The sequence below is a fragment of the Bubalus kerabau genome, chromosome 5, assembly GCF_029407905.1.
Source record: "Bubalus kerabau isolate K-KA32 ecotype Philippines breed swamp buffalo chromosome 5, PCC_UOA_SB_1v2, whole genome shotgun sequence".
NCBI lineage: Eukaryota > Metazoa > Chordata > Mammalia > Artiodactyla > Bovidae > Bubalus > Bubalus kerabau.
This window is the reverse complement of record NC_073628.1, coordinates 85,218,091-85,235,050: the sequence shown is the minus strand read 5'-3', so window position 1 is coordinate 85,235,050 and position 16,960 is coordinate 85,218,091. Positions and strand designations below refer to the sequence as shown.

The 16,960-nt window shown below is 36.5% G+C and overlaps 1 protein-coding gene across 1 annotated transcript in view; it reads left to right on the top strand.

The window, feature by feature from the left end:
- SCCPDH (saccharopine dehydrogenase (putative)) overlaps nt 1-16,960 on the top strand; it is a 29,073-nt gene that overhangs the window by 11,405 nt on the left and 708 nt on the right. Inside the window, exons 5-11 of the mRNA XM_055582061.1 lie at nt 118-167; nt 6,270-6,400; nt 7,048-7,165; nt 8,221-8,340; nt 8,428-8,484; nt 14,145-14,256; nt 15,698-15,779. Coding sequence (XP_055438036.1) covers nt 118-167; nt 6,270-6,400; nt 7,048-7,165; nt 8,221-8,340; nt 8,428-8,484; nt 14,145-14,256; nt 15,698-15,779 — 670 coding nt within the window. The remainder of the gene's footprint in view (nt 1-117; nt 168-6,269; nt 6,401-7,047; nt 7,166-8,220; nt 8,341-8,427; nt 8,485-14,144; nt 14,257-15,697; nt 15,780-16,960) is intronic.

The following is a 16,960-nucleotide window of genomic DNA, read 5'->3' as shown; positions in this document are numbered from 1 at the left end:
TCAGTTATAAGCTTAGTAAAAATGTTTCCTAAATGAATAGGAATAGCTTATTATTATTTGTCCTGGGTTAATAGATTTTTATTTGATTTTGCTTTTACCATTTTCCTCCTCTCTTAGGTACACTGACTGCTGTGGAAAGTTTCCTGACCATATCTTCAGGACCTGAGGTTAGTTTTTGTCTGTCACATGTTTCCTGTGTTAATATGAAAAAACATTTTGGAAATGATATGTGCCTGTTAAAAAGATTTAGATTAATTAAATTGTATATACAGTTGTAATTTTTAGTGCATGAAAGTCACTAGATTTAATTTTAAAAATTAAAGATTGCTGAGAATTATTTTGACTTAAAATAGAATTTATTTAAAACAGTTGCACAATTCTTTATATTAGAATGAGCTGCCTTCATCCTAACACTAAGCATTTGTCATTGTAATGTGGTGAAATGTTGTCACCCTAGAAAATTATCACCTTAGTGCAAATCAGTACATTTTTATTATGTGCCTAACTTGGAGTTGGATGCTCTTGTGGCCATACAGGAAATATATGATGTAAATGTAATCTTACTGAATTTATGGTCTATTTGGGAACATAAGATATTGCATTTTGGGGATAGGACCATGTTTTGTGGTAGTACTTTTATTGCCAATAGTGTCTAACCCAATTCTGTGTCTATACTTGAGGCTCCATAAGTATTTGTTCTCTTTAAAAAAAATACTCAGTATTTCAGGTATTGTGTAATGCAAGTATATGTAATACTGCAAGATAGTGTGACATATAAATGAACAACAAGCAAACCCTTAAAGAGGTAATAACTTAGACTAGCGGGAGACAAGAATTGTTATTAAAGAGGTCAGGTGAAATACTGTAGGATTCTGAGACTGGGGAATAAATACATCTACCTGGGAGGCCAGAAATCATGGAGTTTTTGGAGAAGCCGGGATATGGACTGAATTTTAAAGGTTGGTGCTGAGGAGATGTAGATAAGGGAGAGGAAATAGTTTAATCAAGATGTAACTGTGGGATGGTGTGGTGCATGTTTTAAGTAATGGGTCTGTTCCTTTGGATTATGGGTTCAGATTGGTGAACACAAAGAACTCTGTAAAACATGCTAAAAATTTGTGTTACAAATCATATCCGCTAGAGTATCAGAGGGAAGGGAAGTGACAGTGGGACTAAGTAATTTGAGAGTGCCTCATAAAGGCCTTATTAAGTTGAACCTTGAAAAGTGCATAGCGTTTGGAAGATGAGAGGCAGCAACCTAAAACAAAAGCACAGAAATGAGATTGAAAGACATGCTTGGAACTCTGAGGAACATGAGTTACAGAAAGCCAACTCAGCCTGGTTTAAACAAAACAGAAAAGAATTTACTGATTCTTGTAACCAAACGTCTGCAGGTAAACAGTATGGCTGGATCTGGATGTTCTGGATGTTATCAGAACTCATTTTTACCCCTCGTCCTCTTTGTGTCTCTTCAGTAATTCTGTGTTCCTCAGTGTAGGCTCTCACAATGGTGGGGAAGTGCTGGCGGCCGCAGGTATACACTGTACTTAAGGTTCATGATCTCCCAGGGACAGCTGGCAGAGTTTGAGTATGCAAAATTAGGGAAGATTACTCAGTCAGTTCAGTTCAGTCGTTCGGTCGTGTCCGACTCTTTGCGACCCCATGAATCGCAGCATGCCAGGCCTCCCTGTCCGTCACCATCTCCCGGAGTTCACTCAGACTCACGTCCATCGAGTCAGTGATGCCATCCAGCCATCTCATCCTCTGTCGTCCCCTTTTCCTCCTGCCCCTAATCCCTCTCAGCATCACAGTCTTTTCCAATGAGTCAACTCAAGTATTGGGTTATTTGGTCATTCTTGAGCCAAACAGTGAGACCTGGGATATAATGGAGTACTCAGATAGCCCAGGCCTGGGTCATGGGCCTTTGGAGGGGGGATCATAGGGCCAAGCCCTTCTGAACACCATGGAACAAATTCCAAATAGGAAAGAGAGTTTTCTAAGTAGAAGACAGGGTAGCAGAATTAAAAATGCCCTGCAGGGGACCAGTGTAGAACTGACAAAAACAGATGTCCACTATAGGGAGATAATGAGAAGATAAGTAGAGCTAAAAAAAAAGAGGCTTCTTTTGAAAGAGCAGCAGGAGATGATCTGTAATACAAAATGATAATACTGTCTCCTTCATATAATTGTTACGAAGATTAAATTAGTCAGTGAATATAAATCAGAACAGTGGTTGGCACTTAGTAATCACTCAATAAATATTGTTAAGTCCTGTTTTTATAAGGACTCAAAGTTGGGGCTTGATCAGGACCAAAGATTTGAAAACATCAGATTCAATGCAGCTCCTTCTCATTCCCCTTAAAGCAAAATATGGAGCCTTAATTTCCCAAGGATGGACAAAGATAACTCTCTTGAAGAAGCATCCCTTGGCCCAGGATTGGTTTCCTCCTGCTCCTTCTCCTGCTTTTCCCCTTAAGCTTTATTACTTTACGTAAAAATTGAATCATAGACAACGTATTGGACCATAAAGCGACTCAAAGAATTTCAGAGGATTGAAATCATGTTCTCAAGACAGTGCTGTTCAGTACATCTTCCACGATGATGCGGGTTTTCCATATATGCTATATAATGACTTCCATACTGGATGGTGCAGCTCCAGTGCAGGTGTCAGCCCACGGCCTGCTCTTACATGGCTGCAAGCTAGGAGTAATTCTACTATATTTAAAGAGCTATAGTGGGAAACGAAGAATGTGTAGCAGAGACCATATGTGGCCTACACAGCCCGAAATACTTAGTTTGACCTTTTAAAGAAATAGTGTGCCAATCGCTGTATGTTTCAGGCTATAATACTATTACAGTCTAGAAATTGTACACTAGAAATCAGTGAAGAGATAACAAGAATTCAGTTTCTTCACTTCTTACAGGTTTTTAGGATTTTCTATATACTCCTAAGTCAGTTTTGGTAGTTTGTGTCTGTGTTAGTTTCCTAGGACTGCCATAATAAAGTACCACAAACTGGGTTGCTTTAACAAGGGAAACAGTGTTTAAGAAGTCTAGATCTAGCTAGAAGGCTAGAAGTCCATGATCAAGATGTTGGCAGGGTTGGTTTCTTTTGAGGACTGTGAGGGGGCTCCATGCTTTCTCCTAGCTTTGGATGTTCACTGGCACTTTCTGGTGTTCCTTTGTTTGTAGATGCATCACTCAGACCTCGTTTTCATCTTCACATGATGTGTGTGCATGTCCAGATTTCTCCTTTGTATAAGGACACCAGTAATTTTGGGTTGGGGGGTCCACCTCCTCCAGTATGACCTCAACTTAACTAGTTAAATCTGCAACAACCGTATTTCCAAATAAGGCACATTCTGAGGTGCTGAGGGTTAGGCCTTCAATATACAAATTCGGGGCAGGGACACAATTTGATCCATAACAGTATCTTTCTAAGAATTTGTTCATTTCATCTAGGTTATCTAATTTGTTTGGCATACAACTGTTCACAGTATTTCCTTCTACTCCTTTTTCTTTCTGTAAGATTGGTAATGCCACTTCTTTCATTCCTGATTTTAGTAATTTGAGCCCTCTCCCTCTCTCTCTCTCTGTCAGTCCAGCTAAAGGTTTTTCAATGTGATGAATTTCTTTAAAGAACTGACTTTGGTTTCATTGACTTTATTGTTTTTCTTTTCTTTGTTTATTTCCACTTGAGTCTTTATTATTGCTAGAAGACTAGAATGGAAAGCAGAAATATAAAAATCAGTTGCATTTCTATATACCAGCCACAGTTAGAAAATGAATTGTTTTGAAAAAGAGATCATGCAGTGGCACCCCACTCCAGTACTCTTGCCTGGAAAATCCCAGGGACGGAGGGGCCTGGTAGGCTGCAGTCCATGGGGTCACTAGGAGTCGGACATGACTGAGCGACTTCACTTTATTTTTTCACTTTCATGCATTGGAGAAGGAAATGGCAACCCACTCCAGTGTTCTTGCCTGGAGAATCCCAGGGACGGGGGAACCTGGTGGGCTGCCATCTATGGCGTCGCACAGAGTCGGACACAACTGAAGCGACTTAGCAGCAGCATAGTAGCATTAAAAAGTCAAGAACTAGGAGACTTCCTGTCTCCCAATGCAGGGGACGCAGGTTCAATCCCTGGTTGGGGAACTGAGATCCCACATGACACAGGGCAACCGAGCCCATACATAGCAACTACTGAGGCTGTGTGCTCTGGAGCTCAGCCCCCACAACAAGAGAAGCCCACACACCACAACTTGAGAAGCCTGTGTGCTGCACCAAAGAACCATTGCAGCCAACACTTTAAAAAATTAAAATAATCAAATACTTAAGAATAAGTGATACAAAATGTATGAGTTCTATGAAGAAAACTATAAAATGTTATTGAGTGACCTTAAAGACAAGTAAATATGAGAATCCACCATATTCATGGATTTGAATACTCGAATTTGTCAAGATGTCAGTTTTCCTTAAATTGATTTATAATCCCATATAATTCCAATCAAAATCCCAAACAGGTTTTTTTTTTTTTTTGCTTGTTTTCTTTTAGTGTGAAGCTTGACAAACTAGCTCTAAAATGTGTATGAAAATGCAGAGGGCTGAAAATAGACAACACTTTCTTAAAGGAGAATAAGGTAGAACAATGCTCTTGAATATCAAGTCAGAGTGTAATATTGGCAGGGAGATAGCAATAGGTCAACAGAACAGGATAGAGAGCTCAAAGTAGTTCGTGCATATATGAGCACTTGATTTATGGTAAAGAGTCTCTTCAGAAGATGACGGGTATGGAGAAACCATGAAATTGGACTCATACTTTGCATTATGTACAAAATCAAGTTGAGATGGGTTATAGACCTTAATGAATAAGGCAAAACACTGAGCTTTTAGAAGGTGACATTTCATGGCCTCAAGGTCGGGAATGGCTTCTTTTTGCCCAGAAATATATTTTATTAATTTATTTTTATTGAGGTATAATTGACATATAACAGTGTACTATTCAGATGTACAACAGATTCAGTATTTGTATGTATTACAAAATGATCACCATAGACAGTTAATATCTATCACCATACTTAGTTATAATTTTTTTTCTTGTGATGAGAACTTATCTCTCAGAGAATTTCTAATATGCTGTATAATATTTTTGTATACATTTAAAAATATTTAATTGAGTAATTTTTTAATCTAAGACACCATTAAGAAAATGTTAAGGTCAGCTGCAAAGTAAAGAGGTATTTCTAACACATGATGAATCCTGACATCACAATTTTGAACAAAAGAAGCAAAACTCAAGAAATATACACTATATGGTTCCATTTCTATAAAATTTAGAAACAGGCAAAATTTACTACACTGTCTAGAAATGAATTCTTAGGTGGTAAAACTAAAAAAAAAAAAACAAAAAAAACAAGAATTTTTCTTGATTATCACAAAGGCAGGAAAGAAGGAGGGCTTTCTGGGCTTAAATAGATGTTAGCCTCAAATTACATTAAATTATGCTTTTATGTTCTGTGCAGTTTTCTATTTTTTAGCAAAATAAAGTAAAAGGTTTTTTAAATGAGTTGTAGTTTTTGTCTTTTTAATGGCTTATTTGTACAAGAAGATACTCTTAGGTTTTTAAAAAATCTGTTTTCCCCTGATTTTAAGAAATCTTTGCAAATAGGTCAAATTGGCTAGGCACAGATTGAGAATAGTTTCCCAAATTAAACTTGGAAGACTTTTAGCTCTGTTTTAGTTTTAGCAAAACAGAAGTGATTAATTACTAAAAAAATGGAAGTTAGATTGGTATCTCTCTACCTTTCAGTTTCATCAAAGCTGTTATGTGAAAACATGAATCTTCTAATGATTTTATTATTTCTTTTTTCCTGCTTAAAGCAATCAATGATAGTTAAGTGAAAATGATGAAGTGAAAGTCACTGGCTTGTTAAAAAGAAGATAAATGATGGTAGGAGGAAAGAAGAAAGGGCATATGTTGTAAATATGTAGTATGTAAAAAGGGTGTAAACAGTGAATATGATTGTTCTAATGAATGTTACTGCTGCCTAGCTGGTCATAAAAATTCATCTCAAGATTATTGAATTAGATTATGCCTTGCTCAAATAAGATGCAGTGTTCTTTGTATCAATTATAAATGACTTTGTTTTGCATTTTAGTAATTACCCCTTAAGACATGTTTCTTTAATATTTTAATTTTTTTTGGAGTGTAGTTAATTTACAGTGTTGTATGAGTTTACATGTTTCTTTAACTCTTGAATTATTTTGTTAGGGGTTGTGTATTCATGATGGTACCTGGAAGTCAGCAGTTTATGGTTTTGGAGATAAGAGTAATTTGAAAAAGCTACGAAATGAGTCAGATATGAAGCCTGTCCCAATTGTTGGACCAAAATTGAAAAGAAGGTATATTATCTCAAAATCTGTTCTTCATTTTATCTAAGCATATTGTTGTTTATCTGTTAATAACATGTGCTCTTAAAAAAGCCTGGAGACTTTTATAGTGAGTTCACTGTTATTTTCAAAGATAAATAAAATATAATTAATATGTTACACTAAGTTTAACTACTTCATATATAATAATACATTTGGATTCTGGGAAAAATTAGTTTTATGACTCTTCACCATCAGTATCAAAATTAAACATCAGTTAAATTTTATGCAATAAAAATGTGATGATCTTATGTATGTTAATCAATATATTAATAGTGTTTATATATGAGAACCCTGAACTCAGAATTTGGCTATTGAAACGAGTGTTCTTTTTATCGTTATCTGGAGAAATTGTTGGGGTACAAAACATGGTTAAATTATGTATGTGTTAAGTGCCAATGGTATGAAGAATACTAGTGTTCTAACTTTTCACTTATTTGGGTGCAAGTGTAGAGAACAAAGGATGAATACTAAAGTAAATTTTAATGAAGAGCAGATCTGCCATCATTATTGTTACCACTAATTGCCTCAGCAAGAGTTAAGGTTTTTATTTAGAAATTTACCAGTTAAAGTTGTGGTCACTGTAAATGGAAAAGCTGCAACATGGGTCTGTCTTGCAGGTGGCCAGTTTCTTACTGCAGAGAACTCAACAGTTATTCCATTCCTTTCTTGGGAGCAGATGTGTCTGTTGTGAAGCGGACTCAGCGTTACTTGCATGAAAGTTTAGAGCAGTCACCTGTAAGTATATATGATTTATTTTTTAGTAAAGAGTATTCTAGTTTGTTTCAGTTCCTCTATCAGTTTAATGTAGGATTTTTATGTTTATAAATTCAAAAAAGAAAGAGTTGAATAGAGAATGTTTCCGTTTCTGGAAGCATAAAGAATTAGTAGTGTAGAGCATTTTGCATTTTATGGCTTCCTCCCCAGAGAAGGCAATGGCAACCCACTCCAGTACTCTTGCCTGGAAAATCCCATGGGTGGAGGAGCCTGGTAGGCTGCAGTCCATGGGGTCGCGAAGAGTCGGACACGACTGAGCGACTTCACTTTGACTTTTCACTTTCATGCATTGGAGAAGGAAATGGCAACCCACTCCAATGTTCTTGCCTGGAGAATCCCAGGGACGGGGGAGCCTGGTGGGCTGCTGTCTATGGGGTCGCACAGAGTCGGACACGACTGAAGCGACTTAGCAGCAGCAGCAGCAATAGCTTCCTCCCACAATTCAGATCTGACCTTCTGAATATGTTTTTTACATGAGACAGTAGAAGCGAGTTCAGTGCAGGAAATCCTGGTGTTGTAATCAGCCAACAGTCCTGTTGGGAGTTTGAGCTGCTAGAATACTTTCTGTTGCTTATGGAGATGTCTGGGTTCTTCTCTCTTCTGTCCTTGCTACCTCTGGAGTCCCATCCTACTCAGTTGGTGAGGGAAGTCATTATTCCTACTGCCAAGACTTGAAGAGGAAACTATTTCAAGTTAAAAAAAAATTTTCTTAAAGAGGTTGTAAGTGGAGTATACATTCTATAATGTATAATTATTAAACTCAGGTATATGATTATGAACATTTCATATTTGTATTCAAGGAGGGGGAGCTAATTATTGTTTCCAACAATTCCTTTTAAAAAATGTCCCTCTAGTGTCTGTTTTCTGAACAAGCTTTTAGAACATAACACATTCATAAAGTAAAAACTGCTTTCGTTTGATATTTCTGACTATAGAATAAGTTATTAGTAGCTAACATTTTTTTATTACTTGGTCTAAGAAAGGCATAATATCCTGATTTTATATTCTTAATCTAGGTTCAGTATGCTGCTTATATAAATGTGGGAGGCATCACTTCTGTTATTAAGCTGATGTTTGCTGGACTCTTCTTTTTATTCTTTGTGAGGTTTGGCATCGGAAGGCAACTTCTCATAAAAGTAAGTAAGTTTTTATGAAATTAAATCTATAGAAGTTTTTTCTATGAATTTTAAAAAATATGACTAAAGTTTTTTTTTTCCCTTTAGTTCCCATGGCTCTTCTCCTTTGGTTATTTTTCAAAACAAGGTCCAACACAAAAACAGGTAACCCTTTCCTTTGTATCCAGGTCTCTAAAATAATATTTTTTTAAATTTTGTTTTTACTTTTCCTCAGTGCAGTGATAATAATAGCTAAGACTTGATGAAGCACTAAACTGTGTTTCAGACATTCTTATGTTCTTTATATACATTAGATTACTCAATCTTTTCAAACACTCCTTGAGGGAGGTGTTATATCCATTTTATAAATGAGGAAAATAAGTAACAGAAGTAACAGAGAGGCTGAGAAATTTGCCAAAGTCCTGTAGTAAGTAGATGGCCAGGCTAGAATGAGAACTGAGCTATTTGGCTCCAGAAATTGTGTTCTCTTTACATCGTAGAAATTTCAGATTTTTTACTCTTCAGTTTTACTCCTTCATTATCTCATCCTTTTTACCTCCTCTGTCCCTCTCTCCCAAACTTACTTCCTTTTTCCTCTTTCACACACCCTGGATTCCCATGGTAGATAAATTGAATTGTCACCTGTCCAATATCCTCAATACGACTGCTTTAGGCACTTAAAATATAACGTATAAAATCTGAATTTCTTTCCACCAAACCCTCTTCTTCCTTCTATGTCTCCCATCTCAGTTGGTGGCACTATCATCTGCCCAATCAAGAACGTAGGCATTATTCTAGATTTTTCTCCAAATCCATCACAACTACCTTAGTTCCCTCTCTCTTCTCTCCTGTCTCCCTTCTCCACCACTTCCTTCTAATTGTGGTAAAATTAAAATACACATGACATAAAATTTCCCATCTTTACCATTTTAGTTCATCAGGGATACAGAGGGCTCATTGTATATGCCCTATTTTGCTTATCCACTCATCTGTGCGTTGACATTTGGATTACTTCTATCTTTTGTCTATTTTGAATAATGCTTTTATGAAATTGAGCGTGCATTAACATCACTGAAGAGCTTTCAAAGAGTCCAGTGCCCAAGCCACATTCTACACCAATCAAACCTGAATCTCTGATCATCTGTTGTGGGTTCTCTCCCAAAGTTGAGATCTCTGCTATGAGGCCCCACTTCACACCTACTGAATCAGAATATCCAAATGCCAGGGTCAAAACATGTATTTGAAAAAAGCTCCCTGAGTGATTCTGATATATAAAGTCCCAGGTGTGAAAGTCATTGCCAAAGCAGTAAGTTAGGGAAGTATTTTAAAAGAAGGTGATAACAGGGTCAGATTTAATTGTTTATTGAAGTGTAGTTGATTTACAATATTGTGTTAGTTTCAGGTATACGGCAAAGTAACTTAGTTGTACATATATATATATTTTCACGTTATTTTCCATTATAGGTTATTACAAGGTATTAGATATAGTTCCTTCTGTTATACAGTAAATCCATGTTGTTGATCTATTCTGCGTGTAGTAGTTTGTAGTTGTTAATCCCCTACTCTTAATTTATCTGCCCCCCTTTCCTCTTTGGTAACAATAAATTTGTTTTCTATGTCTGAATTTGTTTATATTTTGTATAAGTTTTTAAATTCTACATATAAATGATATCATATAATATTTGTCTTTCTCTGTTTGACTTACTTCACTTAATATGGTATTCTCTAGGTCCATCTGTATTGCTTCAAACAGCAATATTTCATTCTTTTTTTATAACAGTAATATTTCATTGTATATATACATATTAGGGGCTTCCCTCATAGCTCAGGTGGTAAAGAATCTGCCTGCAATGCAGGAGACCCAGGTTCGTTTCCTGGGTTGGGAAGATCCCCTGGAGAAGGAAATGGCAATCCACTCCAGTATCCTTGTCTGGAAAATCCTATGGACAGAGGAGCCTGGTGGGCTACAGTCCATGGAGTCGCAAGAGTTGGACACGACTGAGCGGCTAAATCACCACCACCACCATACATATCACATCTCCTTAAACCAGTTGTCTGTTGATGAGCACTTGGATTGTTTCCATGTCTTGGCTATTATAAATAGTGCTGCTATGAACATTTGCATGCATTTATCTTTTGAATTAAAGTTTTCCTTTTTTCTTGATATATGGCCAGGAGTGGGATTGCTGGATCATATGGCAGCTCTGTTTTTAGTTTTTTTAAGGAACTTCCATCCTGTTTTCTATGGTGGCTGCACCCATTTACGTTCTCACCAATGACAGAACATACAGTATTTATCTTTGTCTTACTTTACTTGAAGTCCATCCATGTCATCACAGATGGCAGGATTTCATTCTTTTTTATGGCTGAATAATATCCCTGTGTGTGTGTGTGTGTGTGTACATGGACACACACACACACTCACTACATTTTCTTTGCACATCAGTGGACATTTAGGTTGTTTTCCATATCTCAGCTATTATAAATAACGCTGCAGTGAACATGGGGATGCATATATTTTTTCAAATTAGTGTTTTGGTTTGCTTCAAATAAATATCTGGAAGTGGACTTATTGGATTGTATGATTTGCATTTCCCTGATGATCACTGACACTGAGCAGGTTTTGTTAGTCACCTGTATGTATTTTGGGGAAAATGTCTATTCAGGCCCATTTTTAATCAGATTGTTTGGTTGAGTTGTATGTATTTTTGTATATTTTAGATATTAACTCCTTATTGGATACATTTTTTGCAAATATCTTCTCCATTCAGTAGGCAGTCTTTTTGTTTTGTTGATAGTTTCACTGTGCAAAATTCAGTTTAATGTAGTTCCACTTGTATATTTTTGCTTTTGTTTCTGCTAAGAAGACATCCAGTAAAATACTAAGACTGGTGTCAAAGAGCATACTACCTATATTTTCCTCTCAGGAGTTTTGTGGTTTCAAGTCTTACATTTAAGTTCTTAATCCATTTTGAGTTTATTTTTCTATATGTTGTGAAACAGTAGTCCAGTTTGATTTTTTGCATGTAGCTGTAATTTTCCCAACACAGGTTTCCCAATTTTCCCAACACAGTTTATTAAAGAGACTGTCTTTTTTGTTGTGTGTTCGTGCCTCCTCTCTTGTAGATTAATTGAACATGTAAGTGTGGGATTATCTCTGTGCTCTCTATTCTGTTCCATTGATCTGTGTGTCTATTTTTTTTTGTGCCAGTACCATACTAGTTTTGGGGTTTTTTTTGGCCATGCTGCACAGCTTACAGGATCTTAGTTCCCCAACCAGAGATTGAACCCATGCTTCCTGCAGTGGAAGCATGGCATTCTAACCCCTGTACCACCAGGGAGTTCTCAGTACCATACTCTTTTGATTACTGTACTTCTGTACTGTAATTTGAAATTAGAGAAGATGATACTTCTAGCTTTGTTATTGTTTCTCAGGATTCTTTGACTCTTTGAGGTCTTTTGACTTCAAATTTAAGAATTATTTGGTCTCATTCTGTGAAAAATGCCATTGGTATTTTGATAGGTATTGCATTGACTGTGTAGATTTTCTTGGGTAGTGTTGTCATTTTAACAATATTAGTTCTTACAATCCAAGAGCATGGTATCTATTTCTATGTGTCATCTTCAGTTTCTTTCATTAGTGTCATGGTTTCTCGAGCACAAGTATTTTACATCCTTGATTAGATTTATTTCTTGGTATTATTCCTTTTGATGGGATTGTAAATAAGATTGTTTTCTTAATTTCTCTTTCTGATTGTTGTTAGTATATAGAAATGCAATAAATTTCTGTATGTTAACTTTGTATTTATATCCTGTAACTTTACTGAGTTCATTTATTAGTTTTAGTAGTTTTTTTGTGGGATCTTCAGGATATTCTATATATAATACCATGACCTCTGCATACAGTGAAAATTTTACTCCTTACTTTCCAATTTAGATTCCTTGTATTTCTGTTTCTTGTCTGATGGTTGTGACTAGGACCGCCAGATACTATGTTAAATAGAAGTGGCAAGAGTGGGTGTTCTTGTCTTGTTTCTGATCTTAGAAGAAATAGCTTTCAGAAAAGCTGTCAACTTTTCACCATTGAGTATGCTGTTGGCTATGGGTTTGTCATATGTGGCCTTTATTATGTTGAAATATGTCCCCTCTATATACACACTTTGTTGAGACTTTTTATTATAAATGGATGTTGAATTTTGTCAAGTGCTTTTCCTGTGTTTAAGATGATTATATGATTTTTATCCTTTATTTTGTTAATGTGGAATATCACATTGACTTATTTGTGGATGTTGAACATGTTTGCATCCCTAAACTAAATCCCACTTAAGTATAGTATGTGCTGTGCTGTGCTGTGCAAAGTCACTTCAGTTGTGTCCAACTCTTTGCGACCCTATGGACAGGCTCCTCTCTCCATGGGATTCTCCAGGCAAGAATACTGGAATGGGTTGCAATGCCCTCCTCCAGGGGATCTTCCTGACCCAGGGATCGAACCCATGTCTTTTATACCTCCTGTATTGGTAGGCGGGTTCTTTACCACTATCGTGACAGCCAGATCTTAATTATAGCTTATGGTCCATCCAATGTATTGTTGAATTCACTTTGCTAATATTTTGCTGAGGACTTTGCATAGGAAGCTGAGGCTTCCCTGGTGTCTCAGTTGGTAAAGAATCCCCCTTCAATGCAGGAGACCTGGGTTCAGTTCCTGGGTTGGGAAGATCCCCTGGAGAAGGGAACAGCTACCCACTTCAGTATTCTGGCCTGGAGAATTCTATGAACAGAGGAGCCTGGCAGGCTATGGTCCATGGGGTCGCAAAGAGTTGGATACAACTGACTGACTTTTGCTTTCATTTTGCACTTATATTTATCAGAGATATGGGCTGTAATTTTCATTTCTTGTAGCCACCTTATCTGGTTTTGCTTTTAAATAATAATTTCTCTTTTCTGGTACCTACTTTACTTTTCTTTGTAATAAACTTCTCTATTAGATATGTATGTGTGCTGTGAGGACACAGACAATTCAAGACCCTGGCCTCCTGCTCAGTAAATTTAATAATGCTCTCCACTAAACTAACCCTGTACTTCTAATTCATGTTTCATATTGTTACTAGATCTCATGTGTGTGTGTAGACACACACACACACACAATCTTCCCCCTTCCCCTAAACTAAGCTCTAGAAATGCTGTATATTTTATTTTGTAAATACTTTATGTCGCAGGGCCTAACATAATGTCTGACAGTTGGTTTATACTTAATAAAAATTTGTTCACCATGGCTTTGTTACTTTATTTCTAAGTTTAGTGATTATGACAGATGCTTGGATAAATCTTCTATAATTTAATTTTGAATCAAATTTTTATACTTCTAAATGGAGCAGTTTTGTGTCTATATCCTAGGCCAATATTACCATTACTTGCGGACTATTTTTGTCTTCTCACCTCAAACATATCTAAAGCCAGAGTAACATATTCTGTCCTAAAATAAAAACTACCTCCAGCTTTTCCTCTGAAACTGCCTGTTTTAGTAATGCTGTTCTTTCAGCCACAGCCTAAGATTCATCTTTATTCTTCACTAAGACTCAGCTATATTCCTCACTACCTCTGTCCCCAGAACATTACACCAGTCAGCAAAACTTACGGTTCTTCAAAGAATTATTTTTTGTTCCATGCTTAGTTAAGGATGACAGGATATTCTGTCTAATAGAATATTGATTGTTGTATCTATTAAAAATGTCTTATATGAAGTATAATGTTGATAGAATGTTTCATTGTGTTCAAGGAGGAAATGACATATTTATTTAATAAACTCTTTGCTTTCTATTCCTCAGATTGATGCTTCGTCATTTACGATGACATTTTTTGGTCAAGGATTCAGCCAAGGCGTTTCCCCTGTTAAGAACAAACCAAATATCAGAATTTGTACTCAGGTGAAAGGACCAGGTATTTCACATGTGACTTAAGAACGTTTGGGAGTTTTACATTGTCTTAAGTTACAAAGTGGTGTACTAGTCATAATTTCTTTTTAAAATTTGTTTTAGAAATAAATTTACACAGTTATTTAAGTTAATAATGATAAATAATTCTGTCAAAAGAAGGATTGGAATTACTGGTGTCATTCAGTTTTATTGTTGTATACCTCTCTCTGATTTTTTTTTTTTCCTTTCAGTATGATTCGGTAATTCTGAATGGAATTTTTAATATAAGAAGACAAGGGGCTGATTGATATTTATCTGTTCTACTCTCATACTCAAGGGTCACTTTAAAGCCTTTTACTTATAACAGTAGTATAATTATAATCAAGGCTGTGGTCCAAGCTTTCTTTGGAGTCTGTGATCACCCTGACATGGCTAGTAAAATATGTGCACATGTGTGTTTTTCCAGGGAGGGTAAAAATTTTGATAGGTTGTTAAAAAACTGTCACCCTAAAACATTCAATAACTAGTAGTACAAATTTTAGAGAACTATACAGAGACAGCCCCACTGTGAGTTATGTTTCATTACCATCCTTCCTAATAGATCACGGGCATCTGTTGTACAGTTTTTAATCAAGCCAAATAGCAAAGATATCTTTGCATTTTGCATTTTTTTTTTTTTTCAAATTTCTACTTGGGTTTTTAGGATAAGCTATGTTCTTATTTGACATGAATATAAACACCAATGTTATACTGGTTTATAGACTTCTTTTAAAGTTACTTCTTAAAGTTAGACTTCTTTTAGAGTTACTCAGTTGTCCTTTAAGAAACTGAGTCTTTTTTAAAGTGAATTTGATTGATAAAGGTCAGTTTAGTGTGAGTTGGGCTTCCCTGGTGACTCAGATGGTAAAGAATCTGCCCACAATGCAGGAGACCAGGGTTTGATCCCTGTGTCGGGAAGATCCCCTGGAGGAGGAAATGGCAACCCACTCCAGTATTCTTGCCTGGAGAATCCCATGGACAAAGGAGCTGAACGGGCTGCAGTCTAAGGGGTCGCAAAGATCACACAGTGTATGAATAAATCTAGGATCATTGGTAAGAGTGTTGGCTTGAGCTAGCTGCCCGCATGTGATTCTGGTTCAACCACTGTCTAACTCTGTGAATGTGAATGAGGCGCTTAATCTCTCTATGCCTCAGTTTCCTCATCTGTAAAATGGATATAAAATAGTACTAATCTTGTATGATTGTTAAGAGGATTAAATGAGTTTAATAGATTTAAAGCACTTAATACAGTTCCTAACACTTAATAAGGACTATATAAATGTTAATTGTTATTTTTGTTATTTCATGAACAGAGTATTAAGGAAATTCTGTACACTAAGATATAAAATCTACCATTTGATTTTTTGGTGCTGTTGAATGTCTAGTTTATGGATACTTTCTTTTTCTTGATCACCTGTTTTCTGCAGAAGCTGGCTATGTATCTACCTCCATAGCCATGGTCCAGGCAGCCATGATTCTTCTAAATGATGCCTCTGATCTTCCTAAGGCGTGAGTCTGGTTTTCTTCAAATTTAAAGATATCTTTTCCATTTATGTTATATTTTAGCTTATTTTAGTTCAGTTTTCAGGTATTGGGTTTACAGTATCTTTGATCCAAAAAGAGAGATGAACTTAAAATCGTGAGGAAGTTCCTTACTGACTTCTAGGAACAGTGCAGAAAGAAATGAGAGGAGAAAGAAGTTGAGAGCCATGTAAGTTGGCTTCAGTTCCTTCGAAAAATAACTCAGATCCCAATTAGCTGCTCAAAAAAATGTCCCCGTAGTTCAATGTTATTGGCAGGAGCCCTTAATCCATGCTGAATGATACCCAGCTGCCAGTGAGAGCCTTGATTCATGGCATCCTGGCTAGATAATTATTAAGTACACTATCTTACTGGAGGATTTAGCTGTTAGCCTAAAAGTAGGCCAGCTTTACAAATAAGCATAGGCTTGCAGGCTTAGAAACAAATCAGGTATGACCTGAAACTAGTAAGTAATAAACATAAAAATTATATAAAGTGAAACTTAATTATATTTTCTTCAAATATTTGTATACCCTTTGAAAATATTGAGCATTTTCTGAATGGTAGCCATTACATGTAAAAAAACTTTTCATCCTATTTGTCCTGTTTATGCTTTATTAATAATTGATTACCTAAGTTTATTTTGTCCATGTGTGTATTTAGAGGCTTCCCAGGTGGCACAAGTAGTAAAGAACCCGCCTGCCAGTGTAGGAGACAGAGACATGGGTTCAATGCCTAGGTAGAGACGATCCCCTGAAGAAGGGCATGGCAACCCACTCCAGTATTCTTGCCTGGAGAATCCCAGAGGAGCCTGGCAGGCTACAGTCCATGGGGTCCCAAAGAGTTGGACACAACTGAAGCGACTTAGCATGCATGCATGTATATATTTAATCTTCCTGAGTCTTAGGGCTGACTTTATAAACAGCAACTGTTACTTGGGTTGATAACCCTCCATGTGGCCCTTCCAACACACACACACCAGTGTTGTGGAAACAGTCTCATTATCACTGAACCAGTCGAGACAGGTTTGCTAGGTACTAGTTTCCTCTTGAATAACAGCTACTTGCTCACTTGGCTGGTTTTAGAAATGGAACCAAAAACAGTCCATGATGAAATCAAGAATCGGGTTTTTATAAGTTTTGCATTGCTTTGATAGCTAGCTGTCCAGC